The 17019-nt window shown below is 40.9% G+C and overlaps 1 protein-coding gene across 15 annotated transcripts in view; it reads right to left on the bottom strand.

Annotated features, from left to right (window-relative positions):
• The window catches only part of PCDH15 (protocadherin related 15), a 1260230-nt gene that overhangs the window by 89254 nt on the left and 1153957 nt on the right, over positions 1–17019 (bottom strand). For all 15 annotated transcript variants that reach the window (XR_015241496.1, XM_086679475.1, XM_086679485.1 and 12 more), the window contains one exon: positions 8376–8503. Coding sequence is in view for 14 of the 15 variants with exons in the window: in XM_086679475.1 (XP_086535601.1) it covers positions 8376–8503 (128 nt within the window). In the remaining variant the exon portion in view is untranslated. The remainder of the gene's footprint in view (positions 1–8375; positions 8504–17019) is intronic.

The following is a 17019-nucleotide window of genomic DNA, read 5'->3' as shown; positions in this document are numbered from 1 at the left end:
AAATCCAAGCTCCCAATTTTGACAGAGGGAACATTCCCAGGGAACTGAGAGGTCATGTAAATCTCGGTGTTGTAATCAAACCCAAGAAAGTTTAACAGAAAGACTCTTTCTACTTATTTCAAAATTGATCATTTGTTCACATATTTCATGGAATGCCTTGGTTTAGTGGGCTAAAAGACATGGCTAGATGTAAAAACAAAATTTGGACAAGCATCAGTTTGAGGTGGTAAGCACCGTATATCTATAAGGTCATTAAATTTGTGGGGAAGCATGACATTTGAGTTACAGGAGAGAAAACAGGCACATAGATACATAATTACAATATAATGTGTCTGAGTTCTAAATTAGATACATAGTAACTCAGTTATAGGGCCACGGCCCTCAGGCACCTATGTGCTTGTACTTTGTTCAAGGTACAAACCATTCCAGGTCAGATGCATGTCGGTTAGTACGATCTCCTAACACCCCTGTCTGGAAGCACTAAGTGTCTGCATAAAGCTGTGTCTCCCAGAGTTGGCAAAGGGGAATCAAAATCTTGCTTTATGAGGCCTTCACGTAGACCTCTTGTTTACATCTCCATTGTACGGAGCGAGTAGGGAGATAATTGTCATAAAAGGATCTACTAACTTCAAGGGAAATAAACCACAAAAACTGTGAGACACAGCTGATGCTTTGGATTTCAGGAATCCAACCATTTTTCCTTTAAAATGTAGTTCTCTCAGGGTACTGGGCATTCTCCCCCCACGCCATTATTTTCCTAGGGCAAGTAACATACGACTATCCGAAATGCTTAGAGTTTAATTTTTTAATGTTTATTTATTTTTGAGAGCGAGTGAGCGAGAGAGAGAGCACAGGCAGGGAAGGGGCACAGAATCTGAAGCAGGCTCCAGGCTCCGTGCTGACAGCTCAGAGCCTGACATGGGCTCGAACCCACAGACTGCAAGATCATGACCTGAGCCAAAGTCGGATGCTTAACTGACTGAGCCACCCAGGGGCCCCAGAAGCGGTTAAAGATTTTCAATGGCACCTAGTGCTAAAGCAACATTTGCATAAGAGGAGACTGGCCTGAGATCAAGTGTGAGGCCCCACAGAGACTTAATTTCTGGGACTGAATCCAAGTGATTGGATTCCCAGCCCACTACTGTTCCCTCTAGGACACAGGAGAGCATGTCTGGGAGGGTCTGGCTGTGCATCCTGGCCTCATACTGACTCTCTGACCACCTTGGGCAGGTTGCAGATCACTCCTGTGCCTGTGTGTCCTCTTCCGTAAATTGAGAATAATAAAAGAATCCATGGGGTTTCCCAGGGAATGAACGAGTTAACTTCCGAGTATCGTGGAAACGTGAGATACAGGATAGCTATTTGTACCATTCTGGACGTGAGCCAGGCCCGACTCTGGCCCTAGTAAAAGATGCTGCCCTGGGGACTCACACTAAACCCTCACGAATGTGCTGGAATTGTTTTTCCTCAGACCCATGTGTGCAGGCACAGGGCTGGGGACCAGGAGCCCTCAGAAGCCCCCGGCCCAGCTCCAAGCAAAAATTATCGCTCCTGCACTGCTAACCTTGAACACTTCCACACGCTAGGCCGCTGAGGAAATCTGCATCCTTCAGACGTGCCCTTGGCCTTTGTCCCTCAACAGCGTCACTCCGCTACGTATTCTTGCCACGTCTCATGCTTATTTAGAAAAATGTAATAGAGAATTAGGGATTGACAGAGAGGACTGTTTCTCTTTTGATGCTGTTTCAAAATAGTATTTTCTTTTAGTGCACAACTTTCTTAAATCTGCCTTCTCTAACAACTCAAAGATGCAATGTTCATAGTCTTTTCGACACTCGGTAGACATCAAGTCAACATTTTAATTCAATTTTTCTGACACTGAGTTTTTCTGAACTTCAGTTCGTAGACAGAAGGCCTAATCCTTATGGCACGAACTTCTGGAAAATATCCTCATAATGCAGAGAGTTTTTTTGTAAATCATATTTAACCTCCCCTTGTACTTATATTGAATCGGGCTCTGGGTTGCCGTTAAGACGACATGTGGTAAACTGGAAAACTTAGTTAATAAATTGAGAGGTGTTTCTGAAACGAGAGCTGATGTGTTCCTTTCACAGAGGGACTTGTAATTCACAGAGGTCATCTCAATGCCAAGAGCAATTCGTTGTCTTGTTAATTGCCTCCTGATTTTTCATAGAAACTTCCTATGCTCTGTTATTTCTGCCAACGTTGTATTTCTGCCACATTCCACTCCTCGCTTTCCAGGGGAAGCATGTGGTGTGCAGGGCGCAAGGAAAGTCCTGGAAAAAGGTCAACCCAAGTGAATCCTGCCTTCACTGGCTGCTGCGGGCTCAGTGGTTCTTGGAAAGTTACTAGACCTCAGTAATTGCTGTTTTCCCCAACAATACAATAAAGAATAATTGCACCTACCATACAGGTAGGAGTTTTATATCTTTGTATTGTTTGTTTGTATTTGTTTATTTTTTAATGTTTTATTTTTGAGAGACAAAGACAGAGAGAGAGAACACCAATGAGTGGGGAAGGGGCAGAGAGAGAGGGAGGCACAGAATCCGAAGCAGGCTCCAGGCTCTGAGCTGTAGGCATGGAGCCTGATGTGGGGCTTGAACTCACGAACCGTGAGATAATTGACCTGAGCTGAAGTCGGACACTTAACCGACTGAGCCACCCAGGTGTGCCCTGTTCTTGGGCATGCTTATTATTACTGAAATAAATTCTACTGGCTAAAATATGTAAAGATTTTTTTTTTTTACAGTTCTCAGAAAAATAATAAGGAGAAACAGATGGCAGTTATTGTTATTAATAAGGAGGACTCATAGATTAACACTTCCCAAAGTACAAACAGGAACAAAAAAGTTAGTGTTCAAAAGTCCAGCTTAATCTTACTGACCTCACACGGGATATTACGAGTCATATGGCAAATACTCATGAATTTTTTTCAACCTTGCTTTCATTGGCTGAATAGTTGCTTTTGAACAGTTTTTTTTTTTTTTCTATATTCTGGACACTGTTTATTTGACTTAAAAATATATATGTAGCAAAATATTTGCTTGCAGCTAACTGCTTTTTTTTTAAATCATTATAGCATCTCCATCATAGTGGTCTGTTAGTCTGATGTAAGCAAATGTAACAATCATTTTTTATTACTAGAGGACATTTCAGTAAGTGATATTCAACGAACACCCTTGCGCCAAACATGGGACTTTTGCAACAGAGAAGGTGCTAGAGATTCTGACGCATAGCCCTGCAGGTGGGAGGGTCACTTCCACAGGGCTGCCGCCGGGACTGATAGCAGGATGATGTGTAGGAGGATAAAATGTTAAGACCCACAGTTACATCATCAATTCAGATTAGTAGACTACCGCACATCTTTGGTTCCCAGTCTAAGATTCACATGCACATCAACCTGGGATGCGTACCACAGGAGAATAACGGTTTCGAACGGAACAGCCTTCATATTCTGCCAACACTGGAGATGCCCCCTTTCCTTTGGGATTTTTCTTTTACTGTGCTAAAATATCCATCATTAAATTCACCATTCTAACGTCTAAATCAGCGTCTAAATCAGTTACCTTAATACCATTTACATTATTGCGTGACTGTTACCACTGTTCCTGTGTGGCACTTTTTCTTCTTCCCAAATTGGAACTCTGAAACCACTGAGCACTGATTACCCCACTCCCCTCTGTCTGCTGCCTCCCCCCCGCCACAAATGGGACGATTCTGGGATCCCCACACAGTGCAAGTATACCTTTGCCTGTTTGTTTCTTGCGTATTTCACTTGGCGTATGGTCTTCAGGGTTGATCCATGATGTAGCATATGTCAACATTTCCTTCTTTTGTAAGACTGAATAAAATTCCACTGTTTGTACCTCATTATGCCCATCGTTCTACCTGCCAATGGATACATAGATTGCTCCCACCTCTTAGCTATTATGAATGATAATTATAATGCTAGGAACAATAGGGAACCAGCTTGCCTCCTTGCTTTCAGTTCTTCTGGGTATAAACTAAAGGTGATACTTTTAACTGATGCTAATTCTTGTATTAAAGACTGAAGAGAGAAATTACTATTGATTTCCTTCTCCCTCTCCCTGCAATTAGAATAACGATCGCTTGTGACCAATGGAAATCAATTTGGTAGAGTCAGTTGTGACGGAGATATCGACGTTAAACCAGAGTAAATGTGGTGGATACTCCCAAATTAATACTTTTGTTCTGTGTCCTTTTGACACAATCTAGGAAGTACTTTACCATGACATGAACATTCAAACTTCTTGAGCCAGGGACCAAATAAAGCCTTATTTATTTACTTTTTCGGTCTAGTTACTGGAATGTTAACTCTGTAAGGGCAGAAGGGAGTCTGTTTTGTTTGCCTCTGTATTTTCCACACACCAGGAATACAATACAGATTTTCTTAAAAAAAGTGAACTTTGAAACAGTCTGTAAGCATATTAGATATGCCACTTCAGAGCATATATACACAGCTTTCTTTTATTATCACTTATACAGCACAAATTGTTTCAATAATGTTCTCATTGTATTGCCTTACCTTAGCATGTTTTAGTAACACCCTTAATCCACTATCTGTATTTTAAGCTAGTAAGTATATTCAATTTACCAGTATATTTTATTTTTTAAAATGTTTATTTATTTATTTTTGAGAGAGAGAGAGAGAGAGCGAGCATGAATGGGAGGGGGGCAGAGAGAGGGGAGACACCGATTCCAAAGTGGGCTCCAGGCTCTGAGCTGTCAGCACACAGCCCAGCGCGGGGCTGGAACCCATGACTTGTGAGTTCATGACCTGAGCTGAAGTCAGACACTTAACCAACTGAGCCACCCAGACGTCCCTAAAATTTTTGTTAATGTTTTTTTATTTTTGAGACAGAGAGAGAGAGAGAGAGAGAGAGAGAGAGAGAGAGAGAGAGAGAGAGAATAAACAGGGGAAAGGCAGAGAGAGGGGGAGACATAGAATCCGAAGCAGGCTCCAGGCTCCGAGCAGTCAGCACAGAGCCCGACGTGGGACTCGAACTCACAGACCGTGAGATCATGACCTGAGCCCAAGTCAGATGCTCAACTGACTGAGCCAAAGGCATCCTGATTTACCAGTACATTTTAAAGTCTCATCTTACTTAGTCAATTCTACAATACATCTCCTCTTTCCCTTCCTATAATACACAATTTTTTAAAATTGAAAATGTATTATTATGCATTTCCCGATGAACTAAAGGAAATGAACTTGCACGTAGAGTAGATGCAGTGTTGCTGCCCCCTGCTTCACAGACAGTGGTGTGAAAGCCTCCTTCCCAGTCGTGGGCTGCTTCCCTGTTTGCTAAGTGGTCTCTCCATCAAACCCCGGAGCCTGGCGGACCCAGAATCTTGCTGTTTCCAATAAGATTTTTGCTGCTCTACTTGTGAATTGAAAAGAAGTCTTTAGCTCACTCCCACTCTGATTAAATTGGGAAAGGAGAAGATTCCAGGCGTCAAGGCTAAAGGCAGCTCTTGGAAGTGTCCACCAGCTAAGATTTATCACTCCCACCACCTCCCGAGCTCCTGCCTCCAATCACTGTTCCAGGGAGCGCATTCTCCTTTTGGGGTCTGGCTCCCTGTGCTTCCTCTGCTGAGACTCTCCGCCCCATTTAAGCTTCACTTTGAGAAAATGTAACCACCCCCGGGGGCCACTCAAATTCTTCATCCTCCGGGGAGCACTCAGCTCCTTCACCAAGTGAAATGTCTCCTCCTTTGAGTCCACAGGGCAATTTGTGCTTTCCTAGATGGCTTGATTATCACAGCACATGTTTGCACCAATATAGTGTTAAAGTCCCTGTCCCTCCTTCTCTCTCTCTTCCCCTTTCTCCCCTCCTGCCCCCCTTTTCTCCCTCCCTTAGTCTCCCTCCCCTTCCTCTTTCCATCTCCCTTTGCCTCCCTCTCTCTCTTCCTTTTCTCTCTCTCTGCATCTGCAACAGCCTTGACATATTAAACAAGCCCCCCCCCCCATCATAAAATCTCTAAAAAGATGAGAGTTAAAGGTGAATTCTTGATTTCTGATACCACCTACATGGGGGAGGGATGGGGACCTCCCATCCTTTTGTTAGGAACAAAACCTCAGGACCAATCTTGATTTCCTCTAATGCCCCACACATAATCCATCAGCAAAGCCTTTTGGCTGTCTTTGACTCCCTTGTGACCACTGCCCCAGCCTACCACTGTGGTTCAGTCCACTTTCAAGTCTCTCCTGGAAAGTCATGTGTTGGCCTGTCTACTCTTGTTTGAAAACACTGCTAACCACCCCCACTCCAACCTGCCCAACATCCAGGATAATCCTTTTATACTGGATTATGTCATGCCTCTGAACAAAACAGTTCAAAGACTTCCTTTCTAACACATCTAGGAGAACCCCCATATTCTAGTCCTGGGCTATGTTTCCAATCTCCTCTCCAACCAGCCTTCCAGCCATGCTGACCTCTCAGTCCATCTAGCTTTAGGGACCTGACAGCGTAATGAGCAGAATGTATCTTACCTAGAAATCCACACGTCATGCCCTTGACCACATGACCACATGACTATAATTAAGCTATTAAATAGCTACTGATTTTATCAATCATTTGTTTCTTACACCAGTTTTTCCATATTACTAAGGTGTTAACTTTGATTTTATTTGATTGTTTTTTGAACTGCTGTATGTCAATTTCTAGGACATTACATAAGGACATAAGTACTCAAAAAATATTGACTAAGTGAACAGAATCAGTCAACAGTTCTTGGGACTAAAGTGTAAAATACAATAAAAATATACTCTTTGGAGTTGCTTTGTACTTGCAAATCATAATGTGGTTTAGACATGATGAGAACAACCCTTTCATGGACCACCTTGAGTTATAAGTGGTGATTCCCATCAGGGGTCAGTGTATGAAGGAGCTATTTCGCAGGCACAATACATGTGCGCATTTGCTTGGTTGACTTTTCCTCCTTCATACTTGGTGTGCAGAACATGGAAAAACCATATGTAAGAAGAGTTCTAATCATATGGTTCTGGTACACAAAGAAAAAGGCAACTGATCACGAGCAGGATTTGCTCAGGAAAATTTAGGTTTTCTGTGTGCCCATTAATAGTTTTTAAAAATATATTCCTAAAATACTTTCAGAAAAATAACTATAATTAAGCATCTAAAATGCACTAGCCTGCAAACTTTTCTCCCTGTGTAATACAATATCAATTTATTTTTCAGTAATAAAATTAGTACATCTTTATGTACTGCTGGCCATTTACAAAATCTTTCAACATTTTTGATGATAACTAAGTGGAGAAAAGTGAAAAAATTATCAACGTTAATCTTGGATATTGTGCTTTTTAAAAATTCAAAGTAGATTTTCTATTTTTTCTGACACATCTGAGTTTTCTTTAACTTTTAGTAAAGTGTAAAATTAGTAGTCCTGTGTTTAATTACGATTTTAAATTTTAGAAAAATATTGCACAAAAAATAATTTATTAAATTATTTCTTCTTTTTAAAATTTTTTTGAGGTTTATTTATTTTTGAAAGAGAGAGACAGACCCCGAGCAGGGCAGGGACAGACAGAGAGAGGGAGACAGAATCCGAAGCAGGCTCCAGGCTCTGAACTGTCAGCACAGAGCCCAACACAGGGCTCAAACCCACAAAGTGCAAGATCCATGACCTGAGCCAAAGTCAGACACTCAACCAACTGAGCCATCCAGGTGACCATACATTATTATTTCTTCTACTAGGAAATGGCAATTTTATATGCACCACTAGAAACTCCATTCTGCAATCTTTGGGGCTATCCTGAATTAAACCTATTGAATGCCTGTATGGAGGCATAAAAATCTACTAGGAGACATACATCTTACTGATTTAATATCTTTTTCAATGTAAATTAAAAATTTTTTTTCAATGTATTTATTTCTGAGACAGAGACAGAGCATGAGTGGGGGAGGGCAGAGAGAGAGGGAGACAGAGAATCAGAAGCAGGCTCCAGGCTCAGAGCTGTCAGCACAGAGCCCCATGCGGGGCTCGAACTCATGAACTCAAGATCATGGTCTGAGCCGATGTCGCTCGCTCAACTGACTGAGACACCCAGGTGCCCCTCAGTGTAAATTATCATAAGTAATTTTTCCTGTTTTTGTAGTAAAAATAAAACATAAAAGTTCCATAGTATGAGCCTCATAATTAATCTGTATTTAGCTTGGCTACTTAAACTCATGTATCTCCGAGTTTCAGACTTTTGTTTAAACCACATGAATACTGAGTACTTACTCAGTTAATGCAAACTGCATGGTTACAGTTTACCTATAATCTGAGCTCTTTACCTGAGCTCTGTGTCTTAATAAAAGTCCTCCTACCTTAACTCTGAGCACAGAAGTAAACATTCTTGCATCTTCAGACACACCTCCAATGTAGAATTTTTTCTGAAACACTGGGGGATGATCATTTTCATCCTGAATTTCAATATACACTTTAGCCGTATTGCCTGGAGGATAAGAAATAATATATTTTTAATTGGTGGCTATTTACTAGAAAAAAATTTCACTGGAGTAAATACTTATTGTATTTTTTTTTTTTGACTGAAACAATGGAAATGGCTTATATCAGAAAGTCATTCCCAAATGGCAAGTCTAATACCCCGAGTTCCACAGAGGACACTGAAAATGTTGCTTCCGGCATAATAATGTGAAGTTGCTATTTCTTTTAATTACAATGTCTTGGTAATTCATTTTACTTGATTTAATAGGCACTAAAGTATTGTGTTCTACTAATTTCAATGAAACAATTCAACTGCTCATGTTCACAAACACTTCCCATACACTACCAATGACACCAAAGTGACAAATTTATAAACACCTTATGAAATAATATAAACTGACATAAACTAAAACAATATTTTTTTATTCTTAAGTGTAAAACTAGCAACGATAGTCTCTCAGTTTAATAATGTACAATATGTATATATTTTTAATTTTAGGGTTGAAAGTAACCAATAGTTGAGGAGGGGAGCCAAGATGGGGGAACAGCATGGAAGTTTTTTGTGTGTCTCACGTCCATGAAATATAGCCAGACCAACACTAGACCATCCTGCACACCTAGAAAACGGACTGGAGGATTAACACAACAATCTGCACAACCTGAATGAAAGAAGTCAGCAGGTACGCGGTGCGGACAGGTGAATTTGGGGAGCGAGAAGCCGCGAAAGGTAGGGAACAGCTTTTGAGGGCGGAGAGAGGTGGGGGGCGTGGGGGTCGGGGAGAATACGAAAAAAGCACCCCTCCCCGAAACCAGCTGGAGAGAAAGTGGAAAATTGGAAACAGCCGCAGGGACTTAACTAAAAAGGGAGAAAGGAGAGGGTTTCAATTCCATTAAGACTGTAAACAAGGGGAACGCAAAGGCTGCAACTCCGCAGCTCCCTACCTGGCTGTGCTCTGATGGGAAGGGTGAATCCCCAGGAGCAGGGTGGGGTCCGGGAGGTTCTCGGGCCGCAGGGGGAAAAGCGGTTCCACTGCTGGAAGGACACTTGGTGGAGACGGTTGAAGCCCCCTGGTCCCGGCAGACCCCAGAAAACGGCCACATTCACTGGGGCTGGAACAAGCACCCTCGTTAAGGGTGAAGCCTGGTGCCAGATGCGTGTTGTGAGTTTCCATCATCCCTGAAAAGCATCTGCTACACCATCTCGCGAACTTTTTTTGGGGAGGGCTGGCACCCGGCCGCAGTCTCGGGTACCGGCAGCAGCAGGGTCCGGCAAGCGTTCCTGGGTGCGGCCCACACTCTGCCATTGCTCATTTGGCCATTGCTGGGTGAGACCCTCCCGCAGAGGGTGGAACCGGTCAAAGCCACGGTCCTTCAGAAGTAAGGGGCCGGGGAAAACAGCCGTGTCTGAGACATAACTCAGGAGAGAGGTACTGCCCCGGGCCTGGTCACGGACAGTGAGAAAGCGGGGCGTGGCCGAGGGCTGAAGACGGAGAACAGACCAGGTAGGTGGCTGACGCCATTTGCACTTCTGCCGCGCATGCGCATACGCACCCAAGAGCGCCGCAACACTCCACCCCAGAAGGCGAGCAGCCCCACGTGGTGGAGGACGGAGCCGTTACACTGAGCCCCGCCCACCTGGGCCAACCTCCCTCCTTGAACACAAGTCTCACTGCCGGCTTAGTTTATGGACTATAAAGCGCTTCAGAGTCTGACTTCTAGGGGAAAACGAAGTCATTTCAGTCCTATTTCAATCTGTTAGCAGGTCCATGTATTCAATTTTCTTTCTTTTTTTTCCTCTTTTACACTTCTTTTTCTTGAATACAGAAAGAAAATTTCATTCTTATTTTTAATTTTTATTAAATATTTTTCTTTAATTTTTATTACTATATTTTTTAATTTTGTGTAAATTTTTTCAAATTCTATTTTACTTCCATCATTTTATTTTAGTCTACATCAGTGTATTCACCTTTTCAAATTTTCAAACGATTTTCTTCTTTTTTCTTTTTCTTTTTTCTCTTTTATGTTTCTTTTCTTTTTCTTGAATGCAGAAAGAGAAACACTTCACTTTTACTTTCAATTTCTATTAAAAATATTTTTCGTAAAATTTTTTTACTGTATTTTTTGATTTTATGTAAATTTTTTCAAATTCCATTTTACTTTCATTTTATTTTAGTCTACTACTGTGTATTCACTTTTTCAAATTTTCAAACGATTTCTTTGTTTTATTTCTCTTTTTTGTCTTTTTTGCTTCTTTTCTTTTTCTTGAATACAGAAAGAGAAAAAATTCATTTTTATTTTTAATTTTTATTAAAAATATTTTAAATTTTTCTACTATATTCTTTACTTTTATGTAAATTTTTCAAATTCTATTTTACTCCCATTATCTCATTTTAGTCTACTTCAGTGTATTCATTTTTTCAAATTCTCAAATGATTTCCTTTTTTTTCTCCCTTTTTTTTCTCTAATCTGTCAAACGACTTTCAACACCCAGACCAAAACACACCTAGGATCTAGCATCATTTGTTAGATTTTTGTGTGTGTGTGTTTTTTAAGTTTTAATTTTTCTACCTCATTAACTCCTTTTCTCCTTTCAAAATGACAAAACAAAAGAATTCACCCCAAAAGAAAGAGTATGAAGAAACGGCAGCCAGGGATTTAACCAACACAGATACCAGCAAGATGTCTGAACCAGAATTTAGAATCACGATAATAAGAATACTAGCTCAAGTTGAAAATAGATTAGAATCCCATTCTGTGGAGATAAAAGAGGTAAAAAATACCCAGAATGAAATGAAAAATGCTCTAACTGAGCTGTAATCACGGATGGATGCAGTGGCAGCAAGGATGGATGAGGCAGAACAGAGAATCAGCGATAGAGAGGACAAACTTACAGAGAATAAGGAAGCAGAGAAAAAGAGGAGATAAAGTCAAAAGAGCATGAGTTAAGAATTAGAGAATCAGTGACTCATTAAATGGAACAACATGAGAATCATAGGGTGTTGCGACCGGCGCAACAAACACCGAGATCAGGGTCCTGAGGGTAGGGGAATGTAAGAAAAAAAAGAAGAGAAGACAGTTTGGGAACAGGAGGGTCCCCTGGGCTGATGGCCCAACTGACGGCTTTATTGTTGCTGTACACAATCTTTTATATCAAGACTCTTATGGGTCAGGCCATTCTAAGAATAAACAGGTTTCACATGATCGCTGCCAACCAAAACATTTAGTTCTGTGTACCTTGTGAATTTTCTAAACGGGTCACAGCAAGACCTTGTTGATAAGATTGCTAGCAAAACACAGTTCCCTTGTTTGTTTCTATTTGACTGGGGGTAGAAAAAGGGGAGGTAACATTACTGCCAACACCCACAGACCACAGGCTTCAGGAATTAACTTTCTCAGCCTTGACAAGGCTTTCGTATGCCCATGAAAGTGGGGGAATGGGAGGGGGAACCACTGGGTTGGCTGAGTCAACAGGGAGCCGTTGCTCGACCCGGTCTCAGCCCGGCACTGGGGCCCGGCCTCCCACAATAGGGGTCCCAGAAGAGGGAGGGAGAGAAATAGGGGTAGAAGGGTTATGTGAGCAAATCATAGCAGAAAGCTTTCCTAACCTGGGGAAAGACACAGACGTCAAAATCCAGGAAGCACAGAGGACCCCCATTAGATTCAACAAAAAACGACCATCAACAAGGCGTACCATAGTCAAATTCACAAAATTCTCAGGCAAGGAGAGAATCATGAAAGCAGCAAGGGAAAAGTAGTCCCTAACCGGCAAGGGAAGACAGATCAGGTTTGCAGCAGACCTATCCACAGAAACTTGGCAGGCCAGAAAGAAGTGGCAGGATATATTCAATGTGCTGAATCAGAAAAATATGCAGCCAAGAATTCTTTATCCAGCAAGGCTATCATTCAATATAGAGGGAGAGATAAAAAGTTTCCCAGGCAAACAAAAATTAAAGGAGTTTGAAACTAGCCCTGCAAAAAAATTTTAAGGGGGACTTTCTGAGGGGAGAAAAGATGAAAAAAAAAAATATATATATACATAAATACCAAAAGCAACAAAGATTAGAAAGGACCAGAAAACACCACCAGAAACTCCTACAAGCATCATAACGGCAGTAATTCATATCTTTCAGTACTCTAATCATCGGTGGACTCAATGCTCCAATCAAAAGACATAGGATAAGAGAATGGATAAGAAAACAAGATCCATCTATATGCTGTTTACAAAAGACCCACTTTAGACCTAAAGACACCATCAGATTGAAAATAAGGGGATGGAGAGGCGTTGTGGGAGGGGGGATGGGCTAAATGGGTAAGGGGCATTAAGGAATCTACTGAAATCAATGCTTCACTATATACTAATTTGGATGTAAATTTTAAAAAATAAAAAATAAAGTTAAATAAAAAAAAGCAAATAAGGGGATGGAGAATGATCTATCATGCTAATGGTCAACAAAAGAAAGCCAGAGTAGCCATACTTGTATCAGACAATCTAGAATTTAACGTTTATTTATTTTTGGAACAGAGAGAGATAGAGCATGAACGGGCGAGGGGCAGAGAGAGAGGGAGACACAGAATCGGAAACAGGCTCCAGGCTCTGAGCCATCAGCCCAGAGCCCAACGCAGGGCTCGAACTCACGGACCGCGAGATTGTGACCTGGCTGAAGTCGGACACTTAACCGACTGCGCCACCCAGGCGCCCAACAATCTAGACTTTAAAATAAAGAGTGTATCAAAAGATGCAGAAGGGCATTATATCATAATCAAGGGGTCTATCCACCAAGAAGACCTAACAATTGTAAACATTTATATGTCAACTGTGGGGGCACCCAAATATATAAATCAATCACAAACATAAAGAAACTCATCGATAGTAATACCATAATAGTAGGAGAATTCAATACCCCAATCACAGCAATGGACAGATCATCTAATCAAAAAATCAACAAGGAAACAATGGCTTTGAATGACACACTGGCCCAGATGGACTTAACAGATATATTCAGAACATTTCACCCTAAAGAGCAGAATATACATTTTTCTCCAGTGCACATGGAACGTTCTCCACAATAGACCATATACTGGGACACAAATCAGCCCTAAGTAAGTACAAAAGATCAAGATCATACTGTGCATATTTTTAGACCACAACGCTATGAAACTCGAAATCAACCACAAGAAACAATTTGGAAAGGAAACAAATACTTGGGAGACTGAAGAACATCCTACTAAAGAATGAATGGGCTAACCAAGCAGTTAAAGAGGAAATTCAAAAGTAGATGGAAGTCAATGAAAATGATAACACCACAACCGAAAACCTCGGACACAGCAAAGGTGGTCATAAGAGGAAAGTATATAGCAATCCAGGCCTTCCTAATGAAGGAAGAAAGATCTCAGATACACAACCTAACCTTACGCATTAAGGAGCTGGAAAAAGAACAGCAAATAAAACCCCAAACCAGCAGAAGTCAGGAAACAATAAAGATTGGATCAGAAATTAATGCTATCGAAACCAAAAAAAAAACCAAAACCAAAACCAAACAAACAAAAAAACAGTAGAACAGATCAATGAAACCAGAAACTGGTTCTTTGAAAGAATTAACAAAATTGATAAACCACTAGCCAGTCTGATCAAAAAGAAAAAGGGATGGACCCAAATAAACAAAATCAAGAATGAAAGAGGAGAGATCACAACCAACACAGCAGAAATAAAAACAGTAATAAGAGAATATTATGAGCAATTAAATGCCAATAAAATGGGCAATTTGGAAGAAATGCACAAACTCCTAGAAACATATACACTACCAAAACTGAAACAGGAACAAATAGAAAATTTGAACAGACCCATAACCAGTAAGGAACTCGAATTAGTCATCAAAAATCTGCCAACAAACAAGAGTCCAGGGCCAGATGCATTTCCAGGGGAATTCTACCAAACATTTAAGGAAGAGTTAACACCTATTCTCTTGAAGGTGTTCCAAAAAATAGAAACGGAAGGAAAACTTCCAAACTCTTTCTATGAAGCCAGCATTACCTTGATTCCAAAACCAGACAGAGACCCCTCTAAAAAGGAGAACTACAGACCGACTTCCCTGATGAACATGGAGGCAAAAATCCTCAACAAGATATTAGCCAACCGGAACCAACAATACATTAAAAAAATTATTCACCCCGACCAAGTGGGATTTATACCTGGGATGCAGGGCTGGTTTAATATCCGCAAAACAATTAACGTGATTCATTACATCAATAAAAGAAAGGACAAGAACCATATGGTCCTCTCAATAGAGGCAGAGAAAACATTTGACAAAATACAGCATCCTTTCTTGATAAAAACTCTCAAGAACGTAGGGATAGAAGGAGCATACCTCGAGATCATAAAAGCCATATATGAACAACCCAACGTTAATACCATCCTCAATAGGGAAAAACTGAGAGCTTTCCCCCTAAGGTCAGGAAGACAGGGATGTCCACTCTCACCACTGTTATTCAACATACTATTGGAAGTCTTAGCCTCTGCAATCAGACAACACAAAGAAATAAAAGGCATCCAAATAGGCCAGGAGGAGGTCAAACTTTCACTCTTTGCAGATGACATGATACTCTATATGGGAAACCCTACAGATCCTACCAAAAAACTGCTAGAGCTGATTCATGAATTCAGCAAAGTTGCAGGATATAAAGGCAATGCACAGAAATCGGTTGCATTCCTATACACCAACAATGAAGCAACAGAAAGAGATATCAAGGAATCGATCCCATTTACAGTTGCACCAAAAACCACAAAATACCTAGGAATAAATGTAACCAAAGGGGTGAAAAATCTATACACTGAAAACTATAGAAAGCTTGTGAAAGAAATTGAAGAAGACACACAAAAAATAAATGGAAAAAGATTCCACGTTCCTGGATAGGAAGAACAAATAATGTTAAAATGTCAATACTATCCAAAGCAATCTACATATTCAATGCAATCCCTATCAAAACAACACCAGCCTTCTTCACAGAGCTAGAACAAACAATCCTAAAATTTGTACGGAACCAGAAATACCCCGAGTATCCAAAGCAGTCTTTAAAAAGAAAACTAAATGGGGCGCCTGGGTGGCGCAGTCGGTTGAGCGTCCGACTTCAGCCAGGTCACGATCTCGCGGTCCGGGAGTTCGAGCCCCGCGTCGGGCTCTGGGCTGATGGCTCAGAGCCTGGAGCCTGTTTCCGATTCTGTGTCTCCCTCTCTCTCTGCCCCTCGCCCGTTCATGCTCTGTCTCTCTCTGTCCCAAAAATAAATAAAAAAAAAACGTTGAAAAAAAAAAAAAAAAAAAAAAAAAGAAAACTAAAGCAGGAGGTATCACAATCCCGGACTTCAAGCTATACTACAAAGCTGTAATCATCAAGACAGTATGGTACTGGCACAAGACAGACACTGAGATCAATGGAACGGAACAGAGAACCCAGAAATGGACTCACACACATATGGGCAAAGCAGGAAAGAATATTCAGTGGAATAAAGACAGTCTCTTCAGCAAGTGATACTGGGAAAACTGGACAGTGACAGGCAAAAAATGAACCTGGACCACTTTCTTGCACCATACACAAAAATAAACTAAAAAATGGATGAAAGACCTAAATGTAAGACATGGAGTCATCAAAATCCTTGAGAAAGTAGGCAAGAACCTCTTTGATTTTGGCCGCAGCAACTTCTTACTCAACACGTCTCTGGAGGCAAGGGAAACAAAAGCAAAAATGAACTACGGGGACCTCATCAAAATAAAAAGCTTCTGCACAGCAAAGGAGACTATCAACAATAGCCAAAGTATGGAAAGAGCCCAAATGTCCATCAATGGATGAATGGACAAAGAAGATGTGGTATATGTATATACAATGGAGTATTACCTGGTAATCAAAAAAGAATGAAATCTTGCCATTTGCAACTATGTGGATGGAACCGGAGGGTGCTAAGTGAAATTAGTCAGTCAGAGGAAGACAAAAATCCTATGACTTCACTCATATGAGGACTTTAAGAGACAAAACAGATGAACATAAGGGAAGGAAAACAAAAGTAACACAAAAACAGGGAGGGGGACAAAACAGAAGAGACTCATAAATATGGAGAACAAACTGAGGGTTACTGGAGGGGTTGTGGGAGGGGGGATGGGCTAAATGGGTAAGGGGCACTAGGGAATCTACTTCTGAAATCATTATTGCACTGCATGCTAACTTATTTGGATGTAAATACAAAAAAAAAAACCAAGTTAAAAAAAAATCACCTACTACCAAATAACTCCCCCCCCCCCATTTTCCAGTTTGAAAACATTAAAGACTGCTCTGGTTTCAATAACCACTCCTTGATGACTATGTCTCAGGTTTTATCTGAGTTCATCAGATAAAAAATTAAGAAGTTCTCAGAAGAGACTGGGTGGATGCTGGTCAGACAATCCTCAAATGTCTGCTCTAGGGGTTTTCCTTTCTTCTACACAAATTAAATTGTGTGAATAAGAATGTTATTCTTTTTACAAAACCAGTTTGAAA

The sequence above is a fragment of the Puma concolor genome, chromosome D2, assembly GCF_028749965.1.
Source record: "Puma concolor isolate L17-30 chromosome D2, mPumCon1.1.hap2, whole genome shotgun sequence".
Taxonomy (NCBI): Eukaryota; Metazoa; Chordata; class Mammalia; order Carnivora; family Felidae; genus Puma; species Puma concolor.
Note: the sequence above shows the minus strand (reverse complement) of the source record. Positions and strands in the feature narration are given on the sequence as shown.